At 27.6% G+C, this 17,081-nt stretch overlaps 1 protein-coding gene and 1 pseudogene across 1 annotated transcript; one reads left to right on the top strand and one right to left on the bottom strand.

Annotated features, from left to right (window-relative positions):
- Nucleotides 1-1,841: 1,841 nt before the first annotated feature.
- On the bottom strand, nucleotides 1,842-4,338 carry LOC106424598 (annotated as a pseudogene).
- Nucleotides 4,339-6,876: 2,538 nt separating this feature from the next.
- Nucleotides 6,877-12,149, top strand: LOC125593136. Its single transcript, XM_048769276.1, has 7 exons — nucleotides 6,877-9,548; nucleotides 9,653-9,739; nucleotides 10,163-10,351; nucleotides 10,461-10,622; nucleotides 10,695-10,748; nucleotides 11,247-11,378; nucleotides 11,464-12,149. Exons 1-7 carry the CDS (start codon nucleotides 9,459-9,461, stop codon nucleotides 11,857-11,859), a joined length of 1,110 nt encoding a protein of 369 aa, XP_048625233.1. The 5' UTR covers nucleotides 6,877-9,458; the 3' UTR covers nucleotides 11,860-12,149.
- The last annotated feature ends 4,932 nt before the right edge of the window (nucleotides 12,150-17,081 follow it).

The raw sequence follows: 17,081 nt of genomic DNA, 5'->3' as shown, positions 1-17,081 counted from the left end.
GTGTTATAGTAAACCATAACATGATCGTTTATTAAAACACTAGAACAAAGGAATGTATGTTGCGATTGTATACGGGCTAAAATGTATGATATATTCTAAAATGTATGATATACAAATATAATATAAAGTAGCGAGTTGTAATTGTGTGTTGACGACTATAATGTATAGTATACAAATGTAACATAAAGTAGCTTGTTTTAAATGCGTGTACACGGATATAAATTTTAAAAAAGGAGAATCAAGAAACGGAACAATGTTGGTTGAATATATGATATATTTCACACTACTAAAATAGATAACTATGGACAAACGTCTGATATAAAAGTCGCGAATAACAGTCTAAGTTCAATTAAGCATCACCAAACAACATGGGATATAAAACAAAGTGTCTAATATTAAAGGCAGAGGGAACCTTTTTTTTTAAAGATTCTAGGCAGAGGGAACTTGATTCATATGATTCCAATTTTCCTCATATATTTTGACAGCAATTCTTTCAACCTCACTACCTCAGTATCGAGAGCATCTTACGTTACGCATTTACATACGTCAACACCCCCAACCACCGCGTGATGAATAAAGAAAGATTCTCTGATCATCCAACATATATTTGAGTAACAACAACAAGTAGGAATCGGAAATCAAAGTTTGATATTTGAAAAATAAATAGATTATCACAAAATCAGTTTTTTTGGGAAGATCCTGTTTATGACTTATCTTTTAGTTTACAATAAAAAAGATCTTGTTTATGACAAAGAAAAAAGAAACGAAAAAGATACAGTGGTCAGTGGGGGGAGGTAATGGAATAACACAAAAACTATCGTGGAGACTATAGAATATTTGAGTATCGAATAGGTGATAGAGTAGTAGTAGGGGTAACAAGGTCTTTCATATTATGTGAAAAGTATAGAATAGTGGGTTTGGGTATTCCCTTAATCATGAGGTTTAGTTTGTGCAAGAGAAGCAAATACTCTTATTTTTACGGTTATTTCCTTTTCAAAATATATCATTTCCCTTTTTACTTTTTCGTAATGCAGTTATTGGTACAGAACTTAGGTTCACCTCGGAACCTTTAAATTCACCCCACTCTTTAGCACCAATCAAATTTCCACATAGATTATTAATTAAAAAACATTAAATAAAATAAAAATAGCTACAAAAAATAAAAAATTTAATTTTAACGACGCTAACGCTTCCACGTAAACCCTAAACCCTAAATCTTAAAATCAAAACCACATACCCTAAATTCTAAACCCAAATCCAAACCCCTAAACCCAAACCCTATACCATATACCCTAAACCCTAATCATAGACCCTAAACCCAAATTATATACCATAAACCCAAAAACTAGACTATAAACCTAAAGTCTATACCCTAAACTCAAGTCCTAGACCCTAAACCCAAACCTTAAACCTTAAACCCAAATTATATACCCTAAACCCAAAACTTTAACCATAAGCCCAAACGGTAAATCTTAAACCCAAACCCAAAACCTATACCCTAAATCCAAATCCTAGATCTAAAACCTAAACGGTAAACCCTAAACCCAAACCCCAAACTTAGATGCTATAGGGTTTGGGTTAAGGTTTAGGTTTAGGGTCTAAGACTTGGGTTTAGGGTATAGGGTTTAGGTTTATAGTCTATTTTTTGGGTTTAAAGTATATAATTTGGATTTAGGGTCTAGAATTAGGGTTTAGGGTATAGGGTTTGGGTTTAGGGTCTAGAATTAGGGTATAAGGATATAGGATTAGGGTTTAGGGTTTAGGATTAGGGTTTAGGGTATAGGGTTTGGGTTTAGGGGTTTAGACTTGGTTTTAGAATTTAGGGTATAGGGTTTTGAATTTAAGATTTAGGGTTTAGGGTTTATGTGGAAGCGTTAGCGTCGTTAAAATTAGTATTTTTTATTTTTTATAGCTATTTTTTGTTTAATTTAATATTTTTTAATTAATAATCTATGTGGAAATTTGATTGGTGCTAAAGGGTAGGGTGAATTTAAAGGTTCACTTTAGGGGGTGAACCTAAGTTCTGTCCCTGTTATTGTGTGTTTAGTTTTTTTTTAATGACCGATTAAAATTTGTATGTTATACGTTTATAATTTTATTGTAAATAATTTTATTCAGTTAGTTTTTACTCTTTTTTAGAACATGAAGCCACAAACAAATTTAAAATTAGAATTAAGAAACTATGAGCTAAAAATCAAAACAATAATTAAAAATATTTGAATTGTTGAATGACAACCACATTTGAACAATATTACCAGTATACTAACAAATATTTTTTAAAATAAAAACTAAATAATACCTAATAGTTATGGTTTCTAAATCCATATTTTTTGTGCTTGAGCTCAAAAAGGGCATTGTTCCATAATCAAATTCTAAAACATATTACAACTATTAGTTTGAATATTTTGTTATGTTAGAAATTTTATTTGTGCCACGTACCAAGTTTTTTTCTGGGTCTGCCCCTGATATGTACCATGCCACCAAAACCATAAATCTTTCGTAATAGTTTAGCATGTCCCACTCAAATTTAGGCGCATCTTGGTTCTTTACTGATGATAGTATATGTGTGTGGCAGTTTCTGTAGTTAAGTACTTTACTTACGCTTTGGTTTAAAAATCAGTACTAGTAGCTAAATAATTGTTACATACGCAATCTGTAAAAAAAAAAAGACAGTTATCGTACTTGCACAAAAGTTTAGTGTAAAACAGAAATAAAAGCACCTACGAAGAGAGACTTAAAGAAAAAAGAGATGCTGACTAAAACTAAAAGTAATTTATCCCCCCACGCCTACAAATAAACTCCATACATTTTAATATATACGATGCTTTAGGTATTTCTTTTTGTTTTATAATATAAAATGTTTTAATAATATTTAGATAAATTTTATATTATTTTGCAGTGTACACAAAGTTTATGTCTTATTTACGTAAACACCTATTTGAAGTTTTCGACAATTTATTCAAAAGTTGTTGGACGATTATACCTCTACATCTTTTTACACTCGGTTAATATGAAGATATTGGAAGGAAATCTTCTTTTTGATAATTCAAAACAACATGAAGCTTCTGCTACCAGACAAATTGATATTTTTTTTAATAATTTAAATATTGATCCCTCTTGTTGGTGAAACAATCAAAGACTCTGTCATTTTCTGTTCCTTTCAATACCTGTACATTTTTTGGTACTTTATAATGTTTAACTTGTATCAACATTATCTTATTGTAGACGCTTGACCCGAATTCTTATTTCAAAAGGCCATATTTTTGTTAAAACTGTCTCAGGAAGAAGTGTAGCGAAAGATATTTAAAGTGATTAATGTTGAATTCATTGGTAAACATAATGTTGTTATAGGTGCACATACATATATATTTTTATTAAAATATAGATGATGATGAGGAATTTTTGTATAGATTTTACTGGTGAAAATAACGATCAACCCCACAACTCATAAAGAAACTTAGATCAGATAATATGATGATACAACCGAAAAACATCATAAAGCAATCGTTGGTTACCTGAAAAGCAAAAACAAAGATCAAAGCTTACTTGTAACCAATTTAACAAAAGCTGAATTTTGATCAACCAAATCTCCAAGTTCCTCCAAAGAGTGTACTTGTAAATGCAAGAACTAACTCACATAGTAAAGTCGGCTATCTACGTCTATCTACCCAATATTCACTATCTACCCAAATAAGGCAAGTTCCCTAAAACCTCTCCAAAGTCTTTTAGAAACTTTCCATCGTGAGATCTCTCTTCTCCAATGTGAATCTCTTCAAGCTTGCTCCTCAAGATATCTTCGTATCAACTTAGCCAGACTCTGCTCCATTCGGTGATGTACTTGCGTCTGTATCAGAATATCCATCTGATCTTTGCATCTACAGTACTCACTATCCGCCCTTACAAACCCAGCTCCGGCACCGTTACAGTCAACATCCAGGCGTCCAGAGCTAGGGTTCAGGCTAAGTATCCGGCCAAAAACTCGTAAACGTCCATTGCTCTCACCAACGCCTTTTTCACCTTCTCTGCCACAACCTCCGGAGGATATTCTTTGTTTTGTTGGAAGAAATGAACCGTTTGGACATCAATGTTGAGAACTTGGTCGACATTGGACAAGAACATAGATTTTCTCTCATGGGTTAAGGTTTCTTCAGATGGGAAAAAACGTGATGATTCTTTGACCGTTACTTTGAGATCGTGAAGAAGCAATGATGAAGATTCTTGATATGAATCACCCATTTTTCCCGATCTCTCTCTATCTCTCTCTCTAATTTAGTTGTGTTTCGAGAGGAGTTTGTATTTTGGGTTTGAAGCTTAATATAAGAACTGTCTTGTGCTGGGTAACTTTATATGAAAATTATTTAAGAAATATCGTATGGAAAAAATTTATATTATTGATCGAATTAATATATTTGGCCTTTAAACAATTTCTTAAAACTTTTTGTTAATTACATAATTTGTTTACTAATGATTAATGAACTGATCTCAGTTTTAAAAATATTTTAGGTCAAAAAATATTTTAGGTCAAAAAATATTTATCGCATAAAAACCTAACGTTTAGGCCGAATAATCTCATGTCTACTATTTAGTTACAATGAAACTATGTCAGTCCGGTTTTATATCATGATTTAGCAATTTAAAAGTTAATTATGGTTATGAGAAGTTTACGTTCACGTGCCAATCCTCTCTATCTTCGTTATTTTTCTCTTTTTTGTGTCATTTTGGTTCTTGTTCGATATAAATATTGCTTTATGAGTTTATTCTCATTTCTTTTCTTTTTTTGACTGAGATTTAGAAAATGTCTAAGATTTAAAATTATTAAAGAGATACATACTTAGGTTAAGATATGCGCCTTGTGCAGAATAAATACTTATTTTATATTTTTCTGCATATTATGAAATAATAAAATAATAATTATATATTAAATAACTAAGAAATCAGTTATTATTATGTAATAAATTGACTTGCACATATAAATCAAATGACTGCTCTTGTTTGTTTGCAATCATTTTAGAATAAATAAATCAAAACAATCAATTTTATCTATCGTATATGATATATAATTAAATTTAAATGATATGAAGTATATATATATATTAACATAAACACTTATTAAAATAAAATTATTTAGTTATATGATTTTATTATCATTGTATCTTATTATAGAAAAAAATTTAAACATTGATCACAAAAGTTTATGTGAGACTTTTAACAGTTTTAATAATTTATACTCATTTTGAAAAATTCAAAATACAGCATATACAAAAAAATTCAAAATTTTAATATATGATTAGTGTAATTTATTTTAATAGTAAGAAATTAAACAAAAATGATAGAAATCATACAAATTATTAGCAAATCTTCATTATTTAAAATCATTAATTACTATATATATCATAATCACATTAGGTAATTCCATAAGTTTTATTTAAGGAAATAATACATAATAAATATTCATCTTGCTTTAGTTAATAACTTAATATCATGTGATATCATATAGTTGGTATTAAATGTTTCTTGTGAGATATAAAAATCGAATTGGACCAACATGTTTTTCAATTTCAATGTGAGTCTGGCACGTATGACTAATTAACTACCTAATTGATTGACACATAAACAAAGAGTTTTTTTTTAGCAATTTTTTTTGAGAAAAAATAAATGGTATTTTTTTGAGCAAAAACAAATGGTATTTTTTAATTATCACAAATATGAGGTTATATCTTTTCAAATGTTCTTCGATTAATATGTAGAGGATTATATAGACTAACACATGGTGAGAGATGGTTATTTGCATGTAAATTATAGTATGAAATGAAAATCAGTTCAAAAAAAAAAAATTATAGTATGAAATTATCCATGGATAGCTATATGGATACCATAATAAATGTGTGCTTTTAAAGTATAAGATTTGATACCGGAGTCGCAAGCAGTTTCGCAATACATCGATCGACGTCCGTTTAGTCAAACCACATGAAACGTTTTTCTTCTTTAAATGCTAAAACTGACTGTTCAGCAGGGGCGGATCTACTTACGTTGAGGGTGGGCGACGTGCCCGGTACTAACTTCATAATTTTTGTGTGGCATAAATTTGAGTACGTAAAATTAGCATTCTTGGTTAAATATCAAACTTAACGTGTCTCATAGTTAGTTATTTTATTTGTCAAAGCGTTTTTAGTAATTAAACTCCTCGACAAAAGATGAATGTAAAAAAAACTCTCAACTATAATCCTGTCAAATTAACCATGAACTTTAATTTCGTTAACATATGTTACCATCCGTCTAAAAAACGTGACAGAGGTGGCATACATTTAGGGTTTATAAATTGAGGGTTTATAATGTTGAAAATTTAGTTGAGGAGTTTTTTTACGATTCAAAAATAGTTGAGTGGTTTTATCACTAAAAGTTATTAAACATATTAAAATATTTATTATCATTGTTTTAGATTTGATTCATAAGCCTTTAAATTAATTTATAAATTGTAATACATTAATTTATTATAAAAATAATTTATACATCCAAAATTAATAATTTTAATTTACAGCTTAATATAACTTCAAAATATTAATTATTTGATATTTGGCAATAGTGATAAAAGAATATTTGTGTGTTTATATCGTCATTGTCAAATATCAAATAATTTAAAATTTCTAAGTTATATTAAGTCTTAAAAATTGTGGAGGATATCCATCCATGAAATCAATCTTTCTATTTAGAGTTAGTACACATTTTTTCCTATTTTCATGATTTATGTCCTCTCGCTCATATTTTCTCTCAATCCCGAAAAATAATGAATGATTATTTTTATTCCAATATGTTATATTTTAGTTTGTTTTCTTGATCAATAAGATAATATATTTGATATATTATTCTTGATTTATTGTATTACTTTACGTTTCAGTTGTATGGCGAATAATGTTAAATTATTTTATCCTAAAAAGTAGCAAAAATTGTAAAAACTTATAAAATCATTGTGAAACCGTATTAATCATATGTAAAAGTATTAAAATGTTTATAAAGTTTTATAAATCGGTTATAAAGTAGTGGATTAAAATTTATAAATTAGTTTTAAAGGCTTATAAATCAATCTAAAATAATATATAAATGATAATAAAGATTTTAAAAAAATTAAATGACTTTTAATGAAAAAACCCCTAAACTATTTTGAATCGTAAAAAAACCTTCAACTAAGTTTTCAACATTATAAACCCTCAACTTATAAACCGTTAACGTATGTCACCCTCCGTCACGATTTTTTAGACGGAGGGTAAGATTTGTTAACATAATTAAAGTTGATGATTTATTTCACCGAAATTTTAGTTGTGGGTTTTTTTTACGATTCATTTTTAGTTGAGGGTTTTAATTAATAAAAAACAACAGTCTCATAGTAATTCTTTGTTTTCATATTATAACTTTTATCATTTTGTTCCCTTAAATTTTATTAAACTAGTTATATCTATCTAGTGTGTTCAGTTTTGTTGTGTAAATATCAATCTATAATAATTTTAAAGTTTCTAATTTCAATTCACTTTATTTCTATGAATTATTTTTTTTCTTTTTGGGATATTAAAATATGATAATAATATATTATTTTCTGTGATTAACTATTTTCATAATTTTAAAACAATAATTCAAAACTATATTTTTCAATGTTGGTAATTTGTTACTGTTAGTGCATCTAAAATGTATTCAAAACATAAAACATATCTTTAAATTGTTTTATAAGTATCTCTTTAAAAACGGAGAGAATTAAAGATTAGGAAAAATATTTATTGTAATCATATATTAATTATATAATAATATAATATAAACTGTGAAATTATTTTAAATAAGTTATAAGTAAAATATATTGTGCCACACATAAAATATTTTTCTAGATCCGCCTCTGCTGTTGTAATTTTTTTGATATGTGTTTATAGTTTTGGGAATAGTAATAGGCTTATTTTGGTGGGTGTAGGGTTTATGATTTAATTAAGGATTTGATAGGGAGGCGTGATATGTCGGTCTTAGCTACATACAATGTTTGATAAAAAAAAAAGCTACATATAATGCATGTGATCAGCATTTTCCGAGTCAAAATTTCTTTATTTGGAGTTTATGTAATAACAAGACATTTTCAACATTTAATTTGCGGCATTTTATTACAGTTAAATCGTCGATAAAAAAATTATCAAGTTTTTCTTTCACAATTAGGCTCATTGTAATTTGGGAAGAGTTTGGGTCAGGCTCTAATCTTACCCTAGACATGGAACCAGTCGATGCTAATTAATAGCAATAAAATAACACAGAAAATTTCTTCCATTGAAAATCAAACTAGAAACACAATAAAACCAATAACCCAATGCACTTTTGATAAAAATCTATTCATATAGATATTCGTTATTTTCAGATTACACAAGATTTCTCCCTCTAATTATAATCTACTATCAAATAAACTTGTTTTTCTTTTCTTTCTTTTACCCTTGGCAATCAGAGTTCCTTCTTTTTTGTATCCCTAATTCTTTTCATCTATAGATAGTAATATTAAAAGTCACCAAAATGAAAATCAAACGAAGAAGCAAATTTGAAGCGAGTATTAAAAATGAACTTAGATAACTAAACCAAAGGTGTCTTTAAGCAGATCAATATGTATACTAAATTTCCTATGATATATATATATATGTTAGCATATTTTACTAAAAAGGTAAAATGCATTATATACAGAAAGTACTTTTATGTTGCTGCGTGTCAACAATGCGACATATACATTTTTAAAATTAACATGTATATTCTTTTTTTTTATAAATAAGATCTCAGAGTATTAATATTTTTATTAAAAAGGTAAAAATGGACTAATAAAAAGGGATATATATTTATTTTAGGTGTATAAAAAACGCAGTAAATTATTGAAATTAGTATTAAATAGAAAAATTTGAAAAACCAAATTAGAACATTTAAGTGTGTGATATTTGTATCTTTTAATAAAATATCCAAGTGAACCAATGTATAATAAAAACACCAATGAAACCATATAGAAAATTGAAATGTTTATCCAATTCCATTTATAATGATTATTAATAAAACGATTAAATAACATAAAATATTTGAAAACCAAGCAGGGACATAGAATTATCGGGGTGATTGGTAAGTGCATGGATTTTATTTTTTTGCTTTAGAATAGTAGATGTAGATTTATTTGTTGTAACTATTTTTGCTGTAACTTTATAAATCACTATTTTTTGCTCTAGAGATAAAGCTTTGTATAACTTTTTTTTTTATTATTTTTCAGAGATATTTTTGATGTGGATTTTTAAAAGAAATGAAAGCATGATTGATTGACATGTATGACTTTAAATTAATTTTGGGTTTCTAGATCATCTACAGCCACAACCAATCACCCCCTCATCTTTACTATTATAAATACCTAAATATTTGGAGGTGTATTCAACAAGAAGAATTTTTTTAAAAAAATTAGGATTGTTAATATGAATTTATTTTTCAAACTCGTCACATTCATATTCCTAGTTTCTCTAGTTCAATCTATAGAAAGTGTCAGAAATGTGAAATCATTTAAGGTAGATGAAAAGAATAATAAGAGATATGTATTTATACACGTCCAAGTTTTAAACTGATAGTATGAATATTATTTTCTGGTATTAATCCAAATATGTTTTTATAGCTAAACGAGAAGATTATATATGATTGTGTGGATATATATAAACAACCTTCATTAAGCCATCCACTACTCAAAAACCATAAAATTCAGGTATTATCATTCCCCAAGATTATATCCTTTTTAAAAAAAATTTAAACAATACTTACTTTATTTATTTAGTGGAGTAAAAATCATGAATGACTGTGTAATTACAATCACTTTTTGTTTTTGCTAACAATCCAATTTTTTTTTTGTTACTAGTCTTAGTTTGTTTTAAACCTAACTCTCTTGAATGTAAATTATAAAGTTGTTAAACATAAAACTGAAATTATTTATCAACTACACTTTTGTTAAATTTTCAACTTTCTATCTGCGTTTCAAAGCAAAAATCAATAAACTAAAGATGATTTTTTCAAGTAAAATTTATCTGTTGTTTGGTATACTATTAGATAATATATATATATATGTATATATATATACATATATATATATATCTCACTTTACATTAATATGTAACCATTTAATTTGAAATAGATGGAACCATCTTTTTCAAGCTGGAAACCAAAAAGGCAAACAAATAATAAAATTGAAAATAGAATAAGCATCAACTGTCCAAATGGAACAGTACCTATACTAAGAAATACAAAAGAATATATCGCAAATGCTAAGTATTGGGCTGAGAAACACTTCAACCCACTCACAGAAGATAGTCCAGGGACACATGTAAGTCATTGCATGATTTATTTTTTTTGAACTGAAGTCATTGCATGATTTGAGTCATAAATATGCATATCTTAAAAAAATCATATGATGTAACTTTCGGAATTTAAAGATTGCTGGAGTTAGATCACAACATGAAGGTCCTTACCATGGTTTAGCAGCTTGGATGAGTGTGCATGATTTGAACATTAGTAGAGACCAAGCTTCATATGCTAATATATATGTTGGCAGTGGATACAACAACAAAACTAATTTTATCCAAACCGGTTGGATGGTAAATTAACGTTGATGCATTTTAATTTAGTTTTATATAGGTTTGTTTAACAAAATAAAGTTTGACAAATAGGTAAATCCAAGTTTATTTGATGATGGACGGACATGGAGTTACGGGTTTTGGAAGGTACATTAGCTGAAACATAAGAAAATAATCATAAATTTCTTAGTAAAAAAAATATGTATGCTAAACCATGGTGTGTTATTAAAATATGATTATTGTATTTTATATATAGTATAAGTGAAACATATAAATAGCAATCTTCTGTTTTTAAAGTTGTTTCATTAAAATGTAAAAGGATAGTTAAAAATAAGAACTAAAATAATATGATTTTTTTCTCTTGTTATAAATATAGTTAATTGTCCGACACAAAATCTCACATTTTTATAATTGTTAATCTTATTTTCTAAACAAACCATTTAAAATAATATAAATATGCATAGTAAAATTACATAAAATGTTTTATATTGTATTTTAAAATATAACAATATTTTTTTCTCAGACATATTTTAATACTTATTTAGTTGTTCTTTTAATCTGTATTTGTAATCTTTTCTTTTTGATATACATAAATTTCCAATTTTTATCTAGACTATACTGATATAATAAACTGAATATTGATAGGGTGCCAATGGAGCAGGATGTTACAATACAATATGTCCTGGTTTTATTCAAGTGTCAACAACAGATCCTTTATCTGTTCCTTTTCCTTATCCCCGGAAAGGAGATAGGGCTGTTAATCCTAGTATTTCACAGGTAGTATTTATATTTTTCTAGTAACATTTTCTTGAGCAATATTATACAAACCTAATGTGCATAATGTTTTTATGAAGTATTAAAGGATTATGCAACCGGACATTGGTGGATAATACTCGTAAGAGCCACTAAAAAGGATATAAAGATTGGTTATTGGCCAAAAGAACTATTTGATATCATAGGTCGTAGTGTGGATATGGTTGGAGTCACGGGAGTAGTCCAAGCTTCCGCTTCTGGTATTAGTCCACCAATGGGCAATGGTCATCTGCCAACTCAAAAGGAAGACGTATCCGCACGTGTTAAAAACCTCCTCATTGTAGACACTAAATATAATTTCATGGCTAGTCGCAATTATAAGCTAGAGAAGCTATTAGACAACAACAAATGTTATGGATTAAAAGATGGAAAGAAACGAATTTTCTTCAAAGAATCTAATTTGTTCACATATGGTGGACCTGGAGGAGATCCTTGTGGAATATAAGCTTATAAAACAGTCTCTTGTATATTGCAATAAATAATTGAGATTTTATGTTTCATGTTCAAGTATTAAAATTTTATTATATCTATTTGATCTATTATTAATGTGGTGTATTAAAAGGTTATAAGGGTTTTATTTCTTAGTTAGGGGCCGGATTTTTGCATCATGTGCATATATATTATATATACAGTATAAATTCTATAAATTAATACTTGAAAAATTAATAAAATTTTCTGGCCTCGAGTTGGACTGGTTCAAAATATGATACGAATCGATAAAAATATAAGATAATAATATTTTAAAAAATTATATATAATTATATGGTTCAAATCATAAATTAATATGTTTTGTATATATACATTTTATATAAGTACAAACAAACAATTTTATTATTTGGTTTGTTTCACAATAGAATTATCTCTATAATTTCTTAATATTTATTATATTTTGCTAATATTTAGTAAAATTATCTCTAGATTTTTTTTAATTTCCATATATTTTGCTAATATTTAGTAAAATTATTTCTAAACCATTTTTAGATTTTAAAAACATATTTTATATACACCAAATAATACAATAAAAATAACGTGAAGGTCAAATTTTAAAAATTTAATTAATGTATGTGTACACATATAGAGTAGAACTTCTATAAATTAATAATATTGAGACTTTAAATTTTTATTAATTTATAGAGATATTAATTTGCAAAAGGTTTTTTATTTAGATTTTTTGTTCCATTCGGACCCTAACGTGATACGTCTTCGCCATGTGCTATTACTACTCTTGCTTGTAAAGTGATTTTAAGATATATTTGCTCTAAAATAAGAAAAAAATATTTGATTTTAGTGTATAGAAATTAATTTTTATTTTTTGAAATTTGACATTTATATTAATTGTATTATATTATTCGTTGTATATAATATATATTGCATATAACTTGAATGTGATTTAGATATAATATTACTAAATCTCATCAAAAATATACGAAGTGTCAGGAAAATATAATAATAGATTTTTACTTATATAAAATATGTATACATATAAATTTATAATTTTAGTGAGATCATATATTTATATAGAATTTTTTAAAAATTATTATTTTATTATTTTATCGATTTGTGTCAAATTTTGAATTGAAATAAATCAGAATCGGTGAAATTTATTAACTTATAAAAATTATTAATTTATAGAAGTTCTACGGTAAGAAAAAGCATGTGTGTCAACCTAATTTGCCTTTAATGACGCAAAATCGCCGAAGAATCAACCATTCATCACCGCAGAAGAATGCTTTCGGTTAAGTTTGGTGAAGAGTGAAGACGATCGATTCGGCCGTCTTTATTCCTTAATGGGCCTTTCTAACTATCTTACATTTTTTTCAAAAATGTCGAATGGGCCATTCTTAACTAGGAGTTAAGGGTTTCAGCGAATGGAGGATAACTCAAGCTATCACACAGTGACACGTTCGTATAATTTTGAACGGCTTTGGGTGGGATGGATAGGCAAGTTACATATGCATTTGGTAGTGAGCTATGGAAGGAATCTGCTCTCTGTCCTAACTCGTGCTCAGTCCTATACACGTGACAGTTTATCAAGTGAAAGGTCTTCACTTCAAATTTAATTTCCATTAACTTACCAAATTCAATAAGACCCCTGAAACTCTTGACACAGATTTTCTTGGTGAGATCATTCCGTAGTTGGGCTGTGATAACTTGAATGACAAGGAATCTTTGCGTCTTTAATTAAGTTAATTACATTCCGCAACCTCGAGCTCTTGGTGACGCCCATTTCTAAGATATGAAAAAATTATAGGAAAAGTAATCATAGAGAGGAGCCAACTTGGTTGACGGCCATATATATATATATATACACAGCGAGCCTTCTGACTAGGTCAAGGCGGGAGAGTAATGGTTTACTTGGCTACGTTCATTCTCTTCAAAAGTCAGAAGTCATCTTCTCTTTTATATCCCTAATTCTATTCACCTATAGCATAATAGAATTACAAAACAAACTGGGACAGTGGTGTTTCCAATTGTTCTCATAAAAGTTACCTGACAAGACTTTGTCACGACTGCCAAAACAGCTCAAAATCCTTACTGTACAACGAGCGGTCTTGTATCTCCAGGTTTGCTACATGTCTATTTATGAGCTGCGACTGCATTATCTTATACACGACCAGTCCCGCTGGAAATATCCACCATTCACTCTCACCCCTGCATCCCCACCCAAAAACCACAACACACATCACAAACCGAATAGACCAAAACGTAAGATTGCCACAAAGTATTACTTTCCATTGTAGTAAAACTTACATGTTTATATTCCACGGCTGAAACGGGATTTTTTTGCTTGCTGATGATTCGCTGTGATAATGAACATATCCGCAGAGAAAAGCAACAAACTGTCACACAACCAAAACTTGTCAGGTAACGTGAGACATGCAAGAATCAACAGTCATAACTTCAACAAATATAACTGTTAAAAAATCATCCTCATGTGTCATGAACATGCATGCAGTTCACATTGCATTTTATAAGAAAATAAGTTTTCGATAACAAAAAACAAAGAGTACTTACCACATTGACCAAAGACATGTAGTTCCACAAAGCGTAAAGGCGTGCTAAGCCAGCAGAGCGTCTAGGTCCATGACTGAATAAGGCATTGATTCCAACGGTTATCCATGGTTAGTAATATGGATCCCATAATAAATGCTTTTAAAGCATAAGATTTGATACCGGAGTTGCAAGCAGCTTCACGATACGTCGACGTCCGTTTAGTCAAACCACATGAAACGTTTTTTTTTGTCACTGTGAAACGTTTTTCCTTTAAAAGCAAAAGTTGTGTTACTTTTTGATTTGTGTTTATAATAGTTTTGGGAATAGTGATAGGCTTGCTTTAGAGGGTGCGAGGTAGGGTTGATGATTTATTTAATGATTTGATAGGAGATACGTTATATGTCGGTCTTACATATACTCTTGATCCAAACAAAAGCTACATGCGATCAGCGTTTTCGAGTCAAAATCTGACTTCTTCATTTGGAGTTTATGGAATAACAAGATTTTCCAACATTTAATTTCGGGCATTTTATTACAGTTACAATCGTCGACAAAAAAATTATCAAGTTTTTCTTTTACGATTAGGCTCATTGTAATTTGGGAGGAGTTTAGGCCAAACCCTAATCTTTCCCTAGACACGGGACCAGTCAGTGTTAATTTCGATGAATTAGCTTAAAACTTCTCCTCCCAATGAAAATCGAGCTAATAACACAATACTAGGATAAGAGTTTATTTCTACATGTTACCGATAATGTTTTTATATATTTGATCATTTTATTTATATATATACAATATTTTTTGTTATTATATAATTTCTTTCCGCTGGATCAGATCAATTTTTATTAAAAATGATGAAACAAAACTTTAATTAATACATCATGGGTTGATCGGATTGGACATTAAACAAATTTTGACATAAAAACCTTATTTTTTTCATCAAACACATTCTTGAAAAAAGTGAACAGTGTTGTTTTCACAATTGAATTATTTTGACTTTTATCTTCCATATAGTTTTGAAAGCTTTCAAATCAACCATCGAATTGATACATGTCATTTTAATGTTTTTAGTCGTATACGTAAGGAAAACTTACATTTTTGTAATTTAAAGTCGTTTTAAAAAATTCAAAATATAACATATAAGAAAAAATATAACATATAAGAAAAATATAACATATAAGATGTCCTCATTGTTGTATTTTAAAGTCGTTTTAAAAAAAAAATAACATATAACGTTTCCTCATTTTTGTAATTTAATGTCATTTTAAAAAATTCCAAATATAACATATAAGAAAAAATCTAATTTTTTTATTATATGGTTAATGTGATTGTTTATTTTTTTCAATAATATAAAATTAAACAAAATAAAAAAGGATGCAAAAATTGTTATCAAATCTTTATTATTCATAATCATTAATTGCCATATATATGTAAATCATATTAGACAATTTCATAGCTTTTATTTAGGGAAAAAAATACACAATTCTTATATTTTAGGTTAATATAATGTTCTCTAGTGGACATTAAACAACTTATGACATAAAAACCTTATTTTTTTCCTCGAACACATTCTTGAAAAAGTGAACAGTATTGTTTTCACAGTTGAATTATTTTGACTTCTATCTTACATATAGTTTTGAAAGCTTTCAAATCAACCATCGAACTGATACATGTCATTTTAATGTTTTAGTCGTATACTTAAAGAAAACTTACATTTTGTAGTCGTTTTAAAAAATTCAAAATATAACATATAAGAAAAAGTCTAACATACAAGAAAATATAACATATAAGGTGTCCTCAATTTTGTATTTTAAAGTCGTTTAAAAAAAATATAACATATAAGGTTTCCTCATTTTTGTAATTTAAAGTCATTTTAAAAAATTCAAAATATAACATATAAGAAAAAATCTAATTTTTTATTATATGGTTAATGTGATTGTTTTTTTTTAATAATATAAAATTAAACAAAAATGAAGAATGATGCAAAAATTGTTATCAAATCTTTATTATTCATAATCATTAATTGTCATATATATGTAAATCATATTAGGTAATTCTGTAACTTTTATTTAAGGAAATAATACACACTTCTTATATTTTAGGTTAATATAATATTCTCTAATGGACATTAAACAAATTATGACATAAAAACCTTATTTTTTCCCTCGAACACATTCTTGAAAAAAATGAACAGTATTGTTTCCACAGTTAAATTATTTTGACTTTTATCTTCCATATGGTTTTGAAAGCTTTCAAATCAACCATCGAATTGATACATGTCATTTTAATGTTTTTAGTCGTATACTTAAGGAAAACTTACATTTTTGTAATTTAAAGTCGTTTTAAAAAATTTCAAAATATAACATATAAGAAAAATATAACATATAAGGTGTACTCATTTTTGTATTTTAAAGTCGTTTTTAAAAATAAATATAACATATAAGGTTTCCTCATTTTTGTAATTTAAAGTCATTTTAAAAAATTCAAAATATAACATATAACAAAAAAATCTAATTATATGGTTAATGTGATTGTTTAATTTTTTTTAATAATATAAATTTAAACAAAAATGAAGAAGGATGCAAAAATTGTTATCAAATCTTTATTATTCATAATCATTAATTGTCATATATATGTAAATCATATTAGGTAATTCTGTAGCTTTTATTTAAGGAA

This window comes from Brassica napus, chromosome C9, assembly GCF_020379485.1.
Source record: "Brassica napus cultivar Da-Ae chromosome C9, Da-Ae, whole genome shotgun sequence".
Taxonomy (NCBI): domain Eukaryota; kingdom Viridiplantae; phylum Streptophyta; class Magnoliopsida; order Brassicales; family Brassicaceae; genus Brassica; species Brassica napus.
Note: the sequence above shows the minus strand (reverse complement) of the source record. Positions and strands in the feature narration are given on the sequence as shown.

Excerpts from the sequence above, each read along its gene's own strand:
- LOC125593136 (XM_048769276.1), top strand. The coding sequence starts at position 9,459 with ATGAATTTATTTTTCAAACTCGTCACATTCATATTCCTAGTTTCTCTA. Across the intron at positions 9,740-10,162 it reads TCAAAAACCATAAAATTCAG|ATGGAACCATCTTTTTCAAG; the intron begins GTATTATCATTC and ends AATTTGAAATAG. Across the intron at positions 10,749-11,246 it reads GGAGTTACGGGTTTTGGAAG|GGTGCCAATGGAGCAGGATG; the intron begins GTACATTAGCTG and ends GAATATTGATAG.